General features: G+C 39.5%; 1 protein-coding gene and 1 long non-coding RNA gene across 4 annotated transcripts in view; one reads left to right on the top strand and one right to left on the bottom strand.

Moving 5' to 3' along the window:
* Positions 1–14,114, bottom strand: part of stk11 (serine/threonine kinase 11) — a 35,813-nt gene that overhangs the window by 12,306 nt on the left and 9,393 nt on the right. For all 3 annotated transcript variants that reach the window (NM_001017839.2, XM_087239418.1, XM_087239417.1), the window contains 4 exon segments: positions 8,802–8,859; positions 11,006–11,133; positions 13,145–13,281; positions 13,559–13,691. In NM_001017839.2, coding sequence (NP_001017839.2) covers positions 8,802–8,859; positions 11,006–11,133; positions 13,145–13,281; positions 13,559–13,691 — 456 coding nt within the window.
* Positions 667–7,345, top strand: LOC147846604 (uncharacterized). Its single transcript, XR_015479231.1, has 2 exons — positions 667–1,008; positions 5,237–7,345. It is a non-coding gene; the product is annotated as an uncharacterized LOC147846604 (long non-coding RNA).

Raw genomic sequence — 14,114 nt, 5'->3', positions numbered from 1 at the left:
ATGCGCATGTGTTTGCATGTGTGTGTGTGTGTGTGATGATGGTCTTGGTGGTGGCTGGGAACTCTTTAATATCACTGGTGGGACAGGTGTTTGACACTAATGCCTCATGACAATCATGTTTATGACAGATTTATGACGAATTACACTTCATAGCAGCTGTCATAAGCATGCATAAAGCCTCATTCGCATTCCTGTCATATTAAGATTATAAAGGTTAACAGTCTTAAGCTGCGTTCACACCAGACGCAGCACGCGCATGTGGAAATATAAATTTCTAGCATCTAATTCCAAATGAACAATACTCTACGTATAACTGAAAAGTTATTTTCTTTGGTTTTTTTTAATTAAATCATTTCATTGACATGCCATATAGGAGGGACAGTTAACCTTTGCCTTGCTGACTACAGACTTTATTCGTATGTTAAAGTGATGTAATTAATGGTTTCACAGCATGGCTGTATCTATTGTATTCCCTGTCTCCAGAACATCATTTGCACATTGTTGTAATGATGTACTTATCTATTGATGAGATCAGCATAGCACCCAGACTTCATTTGCAACCATGGCACCCAGACTTCATTTGCATGCTTTGTTTTACTGCCCCCCATGACTGACCCCACCTACATGCTGTAAGATGTATAAAATGTATTGTTTTGCTGTGGAGTTGAGTTTGCTTTCGATGACAGCATGCCACAGCCACGCTGAGTTTCCTCTTATTAAAAAGGATTCTGCTTTGAAGACAACCGAAAGATTCTCCCTGGTTTTTTGTGGGCTCTTAGAAGTTTACAACAGTTTTGGTGCCGCTGACCCGGATAGAGACTGAAATCAACCACTTCTCAACAATTTGCAACAAAAGACTGAAATCCACCTGAAATTCAACTTGAACCTTCAAGATCAAGGAAACTTCACTTCAGACGGAATCTTCAGCTCAACTGCAATTTGAAGTCACTCAGCAATACAAAGATCAGACCACTTCAGACTGAACCTTTTCAGTTCAACCACGATTTGGTGAGTTTCACTCTATAAAAAGAACCGCAAAACCAGCACATCTAGTTACCCTCTGCGCCGTCAGAGAAGAGTTAACAAACAGCTGTGGGTTTAGTTAGCTAAGTTATCCTCTAAATTTTATTTTAGAGAGGAATAAGTAATCCTCTGCATTGCCAGAGAAGTTTAGCCTTTCGTACTAAAATCTGTAATCCTCTGTTTTAGGCAGGGAAGTTTAGCCTTTCGTGCTAAAATCTGTATCCTCTGTTTTAGGCAGGGAAGTTTAGCCTTTCGTGCTAAAATCTGTAACCTCTGTTTTGACGCAGGGAAGATTAACCATACGTGTTAATATTTTGTTTTGTCTGTGTTTAGCCTTTCGTGCTAAAATCTGTTATCCTCTGTAAAGCAGGGAAGATTAACCTTACGGGTTAATATTTTTGTTTTGTTGTAAGTCTGCTATCCTCTGTAAAGCAGAGAAGATTAACCTTACGTGTTAATATTTGTTTTGTTTTTGTTTTAGTGTGAAGTACTATCAGTTTTTTTTCCTCTGCATTGCCAGGGAAGGTTGACTTTGTTAACATACAGTTTTTTGTATCAGAAAAGTTTAGTGTTTTGTTTTTGTAGTAATTGAGAAACTCACAAAAATGTTTAAGAAGAACGCTAGATTGATCCCCACAAATGAAAAAGGTGGTCTTGCAACTCCGTTGTGGTCAGATAAGGAATTTAAATCATTGTTAGGAGTACAGATGGACCTAATAGTCACTGAGAAAGTTAGAAGAGAGCTAACTCAGAAATATGAGATCCATCCAGACAAGACTTGGTCTGTAGATGAATGTAAAAAAGTACTAGGTGCCAGTATCCGTAAAAACAATGTAAAAGGCATTATCTGCTGTCACAGAGAATTTGCTTTATCCTTAGCCACACAACAAGCTAAGCGCAACTCAGACCTAGAGGAACAGAACAAACAGCTCTGTGCTAGAGTAGCATCTCTGACAAAGAAACTGAACCGCAACAAAGCTTCAGAGAAAGCTGATGTAGAAGAAATCAGTAAGTCTGATAATGTTTATCCAGACTTACAAACTCTCTTTGAAACAGATGTACCTGTAGAGTCAGTGAATGTTTGTGGGGCGAAAAGGAAATCGCAGAGAATTGAGGAAATTGAAAGTGTTTCTCCCAATGCTTCTGTTGTCCAAGTTCAATCAGTTACCAAAGCCTTAGGGCCTAAAGACATTGAAAGACTGTCTCAGGGTTTACCTTCAGCCCGCATAAATTTTTCTGAGTTTAGGAGAGCACTAATCAGCAAAATGCGTCTTTATGACATGTCGTTGACAGAAGTTACACAGCTATTGTCTCAAATTCTAACAGAATCTGAATTCAACAGTTTTGAATCTGCTGTTTCTGATCTGCAACATGCCAGTAAAGATGATTTGAGAGAGGGTGTTCTGGAAACTCTTAAAAATATTATGGGGCCCAAAATAGATTGGTCTAGAGTGACTAGCTGTGCTCAAAAGAAAGATGAGTCTGTGAATGAATTCACTGAGAGGTTTTGTCAAACAGCCATAGCTTACAGTGGAATTGTTGACAACTCTGAAAGTGTTTTACATGAAAAAGGACCACTAGTTCGTATTTGGTCTGATGGCCTTGTAACAGAGTACAGGAAAGCATTACCTTTTCTAGATCTTACATGGTTTGACAATACCATCAGAAGTAATCTAGGCAAGTTAGCTGCATGGGAAAAAGATGCTGATGTCAAAGCAACAGTGAGAATAGCAGCAACTACATTTAGTTCAAAAAACCTAGACAATAGGTGGCCTAAAAGAGAAGGCAAATGCAACTACTGTGGGAAATTAAGACACTGGGAGAAAGAGTGTAGGAAAAAGATGCAGGATAGTAAAAGACATGCTATGCATAATTCTGCTCCCTCTCAGCCTGCCTACAACCCTGAAGTAGTTCAGCCATTGTCTACAGCAGCTTTAGGACAGCTTGCTCAGGCTCTTCTAAAAGCACAACAAGAACAGGAAAAAAACTAATTGTTGGGGCTGTGAGTAGCTACCTTTCCCCTGTAATCCATCACAATGACAAAAGACTGTTTGTGAAAGGTAGCATACAAGATAAAGAGATTGATTTTTTGACCCTCACAGCCCCGAATGTTGTTTTACAGCGTGCACCAATCACAAACCCATCCTCATGTATGATGTCTGCATTGACTGAAGTTGTGTTAGAGGATGAGGGAGAAATGACTCATGATTGTGTAACGCTTACTTATACACCTACAAGTGAAGTAGCAGAAACGCCCATAGAAAATGCAGAATGGGAATTGTTCGTTGATGGTTCAGCACAAATCATTGATGGTAACAGAAGAGCAGGTTATGCGGTAACTTCCACCACTGAAGTCATAGCTACAGGCCGTCTTCCAGATCACTTTTCAGCTCAAGCTGCAGAACTAGTAGCTTTAACTAGAGCATGCACGCTAGCGTCAGGATCAGTTACAAATATCTACACTGATTCCAGATATGCTTTTGGGGTAATTCATGATTTTGGTGTCATTTGGCAAAGCAGACAGTTTTTAACTTCTGCCGGATCCCCCATTAAGCATGCTGGATTAGTAAAAGACCTGATGTTTGCTATGAAACTTCCTAAGAAATTGGCGGTGATTAAAGTGAAAGCACATCTCACAGCCAATACAATGGAAGCTAAAGGTAATGCTCTTGCTGATGTAGCTGCTAAACAGGCTTGTCATTATGCTAATGTACAAGTATGTTCAAGTAGTACAGCACAGAAAGCAATTCTACCTCCTGAATCAATCATTGATCTGTACAAAGATGTTCCTTTATATGAAGCATGGACTTGGTTAGACAAAGGAGCCACAGTGGATTCATCTGGCTGCTGGACTAAAGAGGGAAAATATGTCGCTCCCGAATCACTGTTGCCATACTTGGCTCAACAAATACACAATTTGGGTCACAGTGGTCCAGTAACCATGAATCACAGGTTCTCAAATCAATGGTGGAATCCAAAATTCAGAAACATAGCCACTGAGACAGTGAAAAGATGTGTTACATGTCAGAAAAACAATGACATGCCAGCAGCAACTACAGCAGCAACACATACCCCAGCTCCACCGGGGCCATTTCGTCATCTGCAGGTCGATTACATATCATTACCTCCCTGTAAAGGAAAAACTGATGTTTTGATAGTAATTGATAAGTTCTCGAGATGGGTTGAAGCTTATCCAACAGGACGTGCTACAGCTGCACATACTGCTAAATGTCTAATCACTGATTTCATTCCCAGATGGGGGTTACCAGATTCCATTGACTCAGATCAGGGTACACACTTCACAGGACAGGTAGTCAAGGAAGTGTCTAAAATGCTGAAGATTAAGTGGAATCTTCACTGCCCCTACAGGCCACAAGCATCAGGACAGGTTGAACGAGCTAATAGGACAATTAAAACCAGGCTAAGCAAAATGCATCAGGAAGGAGTTTCATGGGTTGAAGCACTTCCAGCGGTACTGTGTAGTATGAGAGCATCACCTAACAGATCAGTAGGACTGAGCCCTCATGAGATTATTACTGGACGCCCAATGCAGATGCCAGGTGTAATTGATCTTAGAAATGCTGATGTGCACATCGTCTCAGATGCCCTGATAGCTTACTGTGAAAACCTTACCAAGTCTGTACAGAATGCCAGAGAGAGAGTTGAGTCGTGTTGGCAGAATCCACCGGAAGGTGGACACACAATCATCCCAGGTCAGTGGGTCATGATAAAATCATTCAGAAACAAGCCATTAGAGCCTAAGTGGCTTGGACCACATCAAGTGATGTTGATTACAGCGGCTGCAGTGTTGTGTCAGGGAAGAAAAACTTGGACACATGTCTCACATTGCAAAGTTGTTCCACCACCTACAGGGATAGGATAGGACACACAGAACAGTGGGGTACCCAGGGAAGAACTGATCCTTTAGGGATTGGGGGCCACCCCTGGGCGAAGACATCCCAATAGAATATCCCCCCATTTATTAGTCCATCCTAACCTTACTGTTCTTTAGGTGTCATGGGAATTAAGAAATAGGGAAAGAAGGAACAACTATAGCAGAATTAGAATGAACAGAGGATACAAAACTAGTGTTTTATTTTTACTTTTTTATTTTTACATTTTTTCTTTTTTCTTTTATTTATTTATTTTTATTTTTCCCTTTTTTGCAACAAATACTGTTTCGTTGCTTTTGTTTCCTTCTTATTCTGTGCAGATACAACTTGTTGTCCTGAGACCCATAGACACCAACCTTCTCACCTACAAGTCCAGTCACAACCTTCAAGAGGCCACTGCTAAACCAACCATCACAGAAGCAAACACAACGCAGAGAACCACACACAGGAACTTCAGTCATCCATCAATATGATCAAGATTGCCGTACTAGGGATCATCATGAAAATCGCACAAGCCATCGACTCACGAAGCAACATATTCTTAGAGCTGATGAATATGTCAAGAAATGCCTTGTTTGCTGGAAAGAACATCTGCATGCCACACCCACCTTCAGTAGGAGCAGGAATCCCCTGGGTGGCACACCCCATGTCCAACTGTGACACGTGTACATTATTTGGAGTTCACACCAGTGGAATATACAACAAGAGTACATGTCACAACATCACAACTCCTCCAGCTACTCCGTGTTGCATTCCTGGATTACCATCCTGCAACCTAACTTCAGCAACTCCCATCATGACAGATTTACTACTGCCAATAATTTTTTCCTGGTGCGTGGAAAATAATGCTCCATCCTCAACTCCACTGGGTAAAATTCCTCGCGAACGATGCAACTTTGTCATTGAAATGAGAACAGGATCCCATGTGGACATTACCCCATCAGCAGGGATAAGGGAAAAGAATTTAGAAGCATGTCTCCACGGGACACGATCTCTTCCAAAACTCTTCGCAGTGAATCAGTGGTGCATGATTCCTCCACCAACAGGAACTTTTTGGTTATGTGGAACATCAGCCTATGACATCCTTCCCAGCCAATTCAATGGCAGGTGCACATTGGGCTACGTTCTACCAGCTATCAGAGAAAATACACACGCCACACCAAGCTCTCTACATCTGCATAACTCAGCTCCCACCACAAAGGAAGAAGATGGCTGCATTCCAGGACTCACTTGTGCACAAACATGGTGGTCAAGAACTCTTGGAGCAATAATTCCTTCTTATGGTGTGATGCAAGCCCTTGATCAAGTCAGAAGCTTATCAAATTCTGTTCAGAAACTGGCCAATGATACAGCTTTTGCCCTGGGTAATATCACAAACACTCTTGCTTCACACAAGATAATGATCTTACAGAACAGAGTGGCGTTGGATTACATTCTAGCAAAGCAAGGGGGAGCTTGCACCATCATAGGCCCAGAGTGTTGCACCGGATTAATGGATCCAACCAAGAACTTGAACAAAATTCAACAAGACATACTTGATCTTTCAGTAAAATTGCACCAGATGACTGAAGACAATTCTTCATGGTTTGGAAACCTGTTAGGAAAACCCTGGCTGTGGATCAAGGAAATAGCTATTCTTCTATTGCTTTTCCTACTGTTGTACTATCTATGCATCCACAGTATCAAATGTTTTACTCAACATTTGACCCACGCCCATGACGAAGAAATGACAGTTCCAACCAGAACAGAATATTATCTATAAGAAATCCATGGATTTTAGCGGCATGTTTGTTCCTGTGTCAACATGTCATTTGTAAATATAGACTGTAAAAACAGAGCAAGTAGTATGCGCCTGTAACCATAATACATTACAAGAATGAACTTTTTTTTTCAGTGTATAAATTTATTTATTGTGAGAGTTTTTTTTTATAACTCTCAAAGGGGGAACTGTGGAAATATAAATTTCTAGCATCTAATTCCAAATGAACAATACTCTACGTATAACTGAAAAGTTATTTTCTTTGGTTTTTTTTAATTAAATCATTTCATTGACATGCCATATAGGAGGGACAGTTAACCTTTGCCTTGCTGACTACAGACTTTATTCGTATGTTAAAGTGATGTAATTAATGGTTTCACAGCATGGCTGTATCTATTGTATTCCCTGTCTCCAGAACATCATTTGCACATTGTTGTAATGATGTACTTATCTATTGATGAGATCAGCATAGCACCCAGACTTCATTTGCAACCATGGCACCCAGACTTCATTTGCATGCTTTGTTTTACTGCCCCCCATGACTGACCCCACCTACATGCTGTAAGATGTATAAAATGTATTGTTTTGCTGTGGAGTTGAGTTTGCTTTCGATGACGCCACAGCCACGCTGAGTTTCCTCTTATTAAAAAGGATTCTGCTTTGAAGACAACCGAAAGATTCTCCCTGGTTTTTTGTGGGCTCTTAGAAGTTTACAACACGCATCAAGCGCGAGTGATTTACATGTTAAGTCAATGCAAACGTGTGAATAGACATCCTGCGGCGCGAATGACGCGGCGCGGATGATGCAAATTGCGCAAATGGCGCTGGGTGAATTGAGCGCTTTTGACGCGCTTAACGAGCGTTTCGTGCGAATCTCTCGAGTTCGAAAATCTGAACTTCAGCGTACATTCGCGCTACATTAACCAATCAGAAGCTTGCTCTTGTGGGGGCGTGATTGTGACGTATTGCCTGTTGTCGGTGTTCCGAGGGAAATCCTCCAGGCGACACCGAAAACAATTCATCAAACTGGGCTGGGCTCAGTCAGAAGCACCGCTGAAAGCCTCCGTCATCCAGGTTCAGTTTCTGGAGGAGTTTATGAGCTCACAGAGCTGGACGCACCTCTGAAAGAATGTAGTGGACTCAGACACGGCCCTAAACGTATCGACTCTGTTTATCAGCCTTCATAAAGCACATAAACACGGATTTTATGAAGAAAATAACAATGTTAGCCATTTAGCTATGAAGCTAGAGTCTTCGTGCAGACAGAAGCCCTGCCCATCACGCGAATCCGCGTCTGTTCTGAAGTGAATTTGACACGCGAATGAAGCGAGTAAACTCAAATGTTCACACGGCTATTTACGCGCGAATAGCGTGATTTATCCGCGCGTTCCGCATCTGGTGTGAACACAGCATTATGAACACCATGTCAACTAAAGTGTTTCCCCTTTTTTAATATGTAATAATCCCCTGCTTCTAAAATTCAGCGCGTCTAATGCTGCGTTTACACCAGGCACCGAAGAAGCATCAAGCGTGAGTGATTTACATGTTAAGTTAATACAAAGACACAAATAAACGTCCTGAGGTGCAAATGATGTGGCGAAAGTTGGAAAATCTGAACTTTAGCTGACATTCGTTCCACGTTAACCAATCAGGAGCTTGCTCTTGTAGGGGAGTGATTATGACGCAGTGCATGTTGTTGGTGTCCTTGGGGAAAATCCTCCGGCTGACACTGGACAACAACTCATCTTACTGGGCTGGGCTCAGTCTGAGGCACTGCTGAAAGCCTCCAACATGCAGGTTCAGTTTCTGGGGGAGTTGATGAACTCTCAGAGCTGTTGCACCACTGAAAGGATCTAGTGCTCTCAGACACGACACCGAGCGAACCTACGCAATTTTTCAGCCTTCCTAAAGCACAAAGCACAGCTAATGTCTTGATAAAACCCATGTTAGCCATTTAGCAATTAAGCTAAAGTCATCTGGTATTTGACGAGCGAATGAAGAGAGTAAACTCAAAATTTCATGCGTCTATTTACGATTAATTTGCACGCTCCACGTCTGGTGTGAACTCAGCATGAGAGCTGTCAGTGTGTATTCTCGTCTGTGGTTACGCTGTTTAATGGACTCACTTGTGCTGTCTGATGCGCTGTATTGAAAACCTCTTCACAGGATCATATTCCAGCATTCCTGCAAACACAAACACAGGCCATGTTCATGCACACATGCTCAAAATCAGCAGAAATGTATAATTAGAACAATAATAATGCATTAGATGAGCATTGCGCTCATGGAGTTGCTGCATTTCTGATATAAACATATATATACATATATACATATATATATATATATATATATATATATATATATATATATATATATATATATATATATATATATATATATATATATATATATTACATTTAAAGATTTAAATATTAATTTTGAAGGACAATTAACTGGCAGAGCAGTTATTCAGAATATAATTTGTTCACTATGAAATATAAAAATCAAAGAAAGTCAAGCTATAAAATTAATAATAATAATAATAATAATAATAATAATAATAATAATAATAATAATAGTACTATTAATAATAATAAAAAACAACAACAACATGAATAATAATAATAACAATAATAAAAACAACAACAACAACATAAATAAATAATATTAATAACAATAACAACAATAAAAACAACAACATAAATAATATTAATAATAATATGAATAATAACAACAACAACAACAACAACAACAACATTAATAATAAACACAACGACATAAATAAAAAATATGAATAATAATAATAATAACAACAACAACATGAATAATAATAATAATAAAAACAACAACATTAATAATAAAAACAACAACATAAATAAATAATATTAATAATAACAATAATAACAACAACAACATTAATAATAATAATAATAAAATAATAATAATAATAATAAGAAGATGAATAAGAATAAATAAGAATAACAACAACAACAAAAATATTAATAATAATAATAATAAAATAATAATAATAAGAAGAAGAAGATGAATAAGAATAAATAAGAATAACAACAACAACAAAAATATTAATAATAATAGCTAAAATTTAAACATTAAGTCAGAAAATTGCTCTTTTAGTCTTAAATTTTATTTTTAAAAATATAGTTATTTTAGCATTTATTTAACCATTTCATTTAAAATCCCACTATTTATTTACAATTTAATATGATGTTTGAGTAAAATGAGTATTTCAAAAGGAAAACAACTGAATGTTTATCATCTGACTGCTCAAACCATTCTTTACATTTGCATATTGATTTATTAATTTGACTCATTTAAATGCAATATTCAGAAATGACTGATCAGCAATAATGGAAAAGCATGAGAATAAACATTAATGTTGAACACTTGCGCCACCTGGAGGACAATAATAGGAACTACAATTACATGAAGCACATTTAAAGGGGCAGTTCACGCAAAAATAAAACCCGCTCACTATTTACACACATTAAAGTGTTTCGTCTGTTCAACACAAAACAAGATATTCTGAAAAATGCTGGAAAAGAGCAACCATCGTCTTCCATAGGAACAAAAAATGCAGTTTTTCTTATAGAAGTATATTAGTGGTACAATTTATTTTTTATTAAAATGTAATATGTAAAACGGCAATATGTAAATGGAAATCATTTACATATTTAAATTACAATTTTCCAAAACGTGCCAAAGTCGGGTGCAAATTTTTTTTTAATTAGCTTATAATAATAATAATAATAATAATAATGACTTGTACAATATCAACAATACAATTCACTTTATATAATAATAAAAGTAATACATTTAGTTTTGTAAAATAATAATAATAATAGCAATAGAAGATACTTTTAAAAACAACCACCACCACAGTAATAATATAACTTACATTTGCAGTTTACAACCTGTAAACCCTTTTAACGTGTAAAATCACCTACTAATTGTAATGATTTAAAAGGGGTCAAAATTAAATTGAAAATTAAATACCCGGATTTAATTAAAGCATGTAAAACTGACTCAAAAAAAATCATTTAAATGTTATTTACGCTCATTTAGATTCAGGATTAGGAAAATTAGGGTTTCGTTTTCATCCTTACACTATAAGATGATTAAAGCAAAATTCAATGTTCATTTAAAATGCATTCAGAGCCAAAGGAAGAGCAGAAAGGCTATGATTATATTGTCCAGCATGCGTCACTATAGGTTCCTTTGTGTTCAGCAGAAGAAACTCAGGAAATAATGTCAGAAGGTAGATGTGTGTGTGAACTGCCCCCTAAAGTGAGAGTAAATGTGGTATATTTACCCCTCAGCAGGTCTGAGAGCAGCGGGCCGCACTCCTCCGGGATGCTGTAATCTCCTTTCCCAATGTTTTCAAATAGCTTATAGATGTTGTCTCCCTCAAACGGGTACAGGCTCGTGGTGATGTTGTATCTGTGAGCGGACACACTTTAATCATTTATTCATTTACATATCGGTGAAAACTAGTGCAAAGATAAATCGCATCCAAAATAAAAGTTGACATAATATATGTGTGTATTTTATATAGATATTTATCATGTATATGTGACTGATAGAAGAAAAATCTTACATAATAAATAAACATATCAATACATTTTTATTTAAAACAAACATTTGCAAACCACAAATAATCAGCGCTTCTGAAAAAAATGGGCGGTCCTAACAGTGCGACTCCGCCCAGCGCGTCTGAAAAAAAGCAGTCTACTCTAGCTTCTCTAACAATCTTCTACAGGGTAAAGGTGTTCCAGCAACCATGATCCTTTATCTGAAACTGCTTTGACACAATCTACATTGTAAAAGTGCTGTACAAATAAAGATCAACTGCATTGATCTGAACACTGTGCTGAATCTGACCTGAATTCTGTGCTGAATCTGATCTGAACGCTGTGCTGAATCCGATCTGAAGGATGTGCTGAATCTGATCTGAATTCTGTGCTGAATCTGATCTGAACGCTGCGCCGAGCCTCACCTGAATGCTGCGTAAAGTCTGACCTCAACGCCACACCGAGTCTGATCTGAACGCTAAGCCGGGTCTGGTCTAAATGCTGTGCTTAATCTGATCTGAACGCTGTGCTGAATCTGATCTTAATTCTGTGCTGAATCCGATCTGAACGATGTGCTGAATCCGATCTGAAGCCTGTGCTGAATCCGATCTGAAGCCTGTGCTGAATCCGATCTGAAGGCTGTGCTGAATTCGATCTGAACGCTGTGCTGAATCCGATCTGAACGCTGTGCTGAATCCGATCTGAACGCTGTGCTGAATCCGATCTGAACGCTGTGCTGAATCCGATCTGAACGCTGTGCTGAATCCGATCTGAACGCTGTGCTGAATCTGATCTGAATTCTGTGCTGAATCTGATCTGAATTCTGTGCTGAATCCGATCTGAAGGCTGTGCTGAATCCGATCTGAATGCTGTGCTGAATCCGATCTGAAGGCTGTGCTGAATCCGATCTGAAGGCTGTGCTGAATCCGATCTGAAGGCTGTGCTGAATCCGATCTGAACGCTGTGCTGAATCCGATCTGAACGCTGTTTTGAATCCGATGTGAAGGCTGTGCTGAATCCGATCTGAACGCTGTGCTGAATCCGATCTGAACGCTGTGCTGAATCTGATCTGAACGCTGTGCTGAATCTGATCTGAATGCTGTGCTGAATCCGATCTGAACGCTGTTTTGAATCCGATGTGAACGCTGTGCTGAATCCGATGTGAACGATGTGCTGAATCTGATCTGAACGCTGTGCTGAATCTGATCTGAATTCTGTGCTGAATCTGATCTGAACGCTGTGCTGAATCCGATCTGAACGCTGTACTGAATCTGATCTGAACGCTGTTTTGAATCCGATGTGAACGCTGTGCTGAATCCGATGTGAACGCTGTGCTGAATCCGATCTGAACGCTGTACTGAATCTGATCTGAACGCTGTTTTGAATCCGATGTGAACGCTGTGCTGAATCCGATGTGAACGATGTGCTGAATCTGATGTGAACAATGTGCTGAATCTGATCTGAACGCTGTGCTGAATCTGATCTGAATTCTGTGCTGAATCTGATCTGAATTCTGTGCTGAATCTGATCTGAACGCTGTGCTGAATCCGATCTGAACGCTGTGCTGAATCCGATCTGAACGCTGTTTTGAATCCGATGTGAACGCTGTGCTGAATCCGATCTGAAGGATGTGCTGAATCTGATCTGAAGGGTGTGCTGAATCTGATCTGAATTCTGTGCTGAATCTGATCTGAATTCTGTGCTGAATCTGATCTGAACGCTGTGCTGAATCTGATCTGAACGCTGTGCTGAATCTGATCTGAAGGATGTGCTGAATCTGATCTGAAGGATGTGCTGAATCTGATCTGAACGCTGTGCTGAATCTGATCTGAATTCTGTGCTGAATCTGATGTGAATACTGTGTTGAAAGTTGAACTCACAGTGTGACTCCAGCAGACCAGATGTCCACCTTAAACCCTGAAAACGTGTCCAGACCGTTGGCGATCTCTGGTGGCTGAAACGCTGGAGAGCCCTGACTCGTCCGACACGTGTCGTCCTTCGCAAATGGGTGCAGCGCCTAGAGGTCAGAGGTCAACACACACACATAAACAAAATTGCACACACATACACAAAAACATACACACAAGAAGGCACACAAACACAAACACACACACACACACACACACACACACACACACACACACACACACGCATGAACACAACCAAACACACACAAATACAATACAAGCACACACAGGCAAACACACACACACCCGCACAAACACAGAAACACATGGACACACAGAATCAGTCAGTCAGTGAGTGTGAGAACATCCACTGACACAGACACTGACCTCTGCCACGCCCAGATCAGAGATCTTGAGCGCTCCGTCTGTGGTGAGCAGCAGATTCCCAGGTTTAATGTCTTTGTGGACGATTCCCTGGCTGTGCAAATACTCCAGACCATCCAGAAGCTGACAGAAGTACCTGAGAGAGACACAACCATACATACATACACGCAGACAGACACACACACACACACACACACAATGAGGACCAGACAGGTCAGTTCACGGTGTGTGAAGCTGAAATTAATGACACTTAAACAAAAATATATTGCTGAGGACTAAACTATTTCCCCCTCGGCTGTGTGTGTGTGTGTGTGTGTGTGTACGTGTTTTTGTGACATATCAAGACACAAATCTGCATTATGGCACGGGTATGACACAGGTATTACAAAAAGGAGGTGAAATATGAGGACATTGTTGACGTCCTCATTTCTCAAAATGCTTCTAAATCCTACAGGATGAGTTTAAGCAGAGAGTAAAGCTGTACACAGTCTCCTGTGATGGTTGGGTTTAGGGGTGGGGTGAGGGCAATACAATATACGGTTTGGACAGTATAAAATGA

This window comes from Danio rerio, chromosome 2 (assembly GCF_052040795.2).
Source record: "Danio rerio strain M-AB ecotype USA chromosome 2, GRCz13ab, whole genome shotgun sequence".
NCBI classification, from domain to species: domain Eukaryota; kingdom Metazoa; phylum Chordata; class Actinopteri; order Cypriniformes; family Danionidae; genus Danio; species Danio rerio.
The sequence above is the reverse complement of the archived record's forward strand: the minus strand, read 5'-3'. Positions and strand labels throughout refer to the sequence as shown.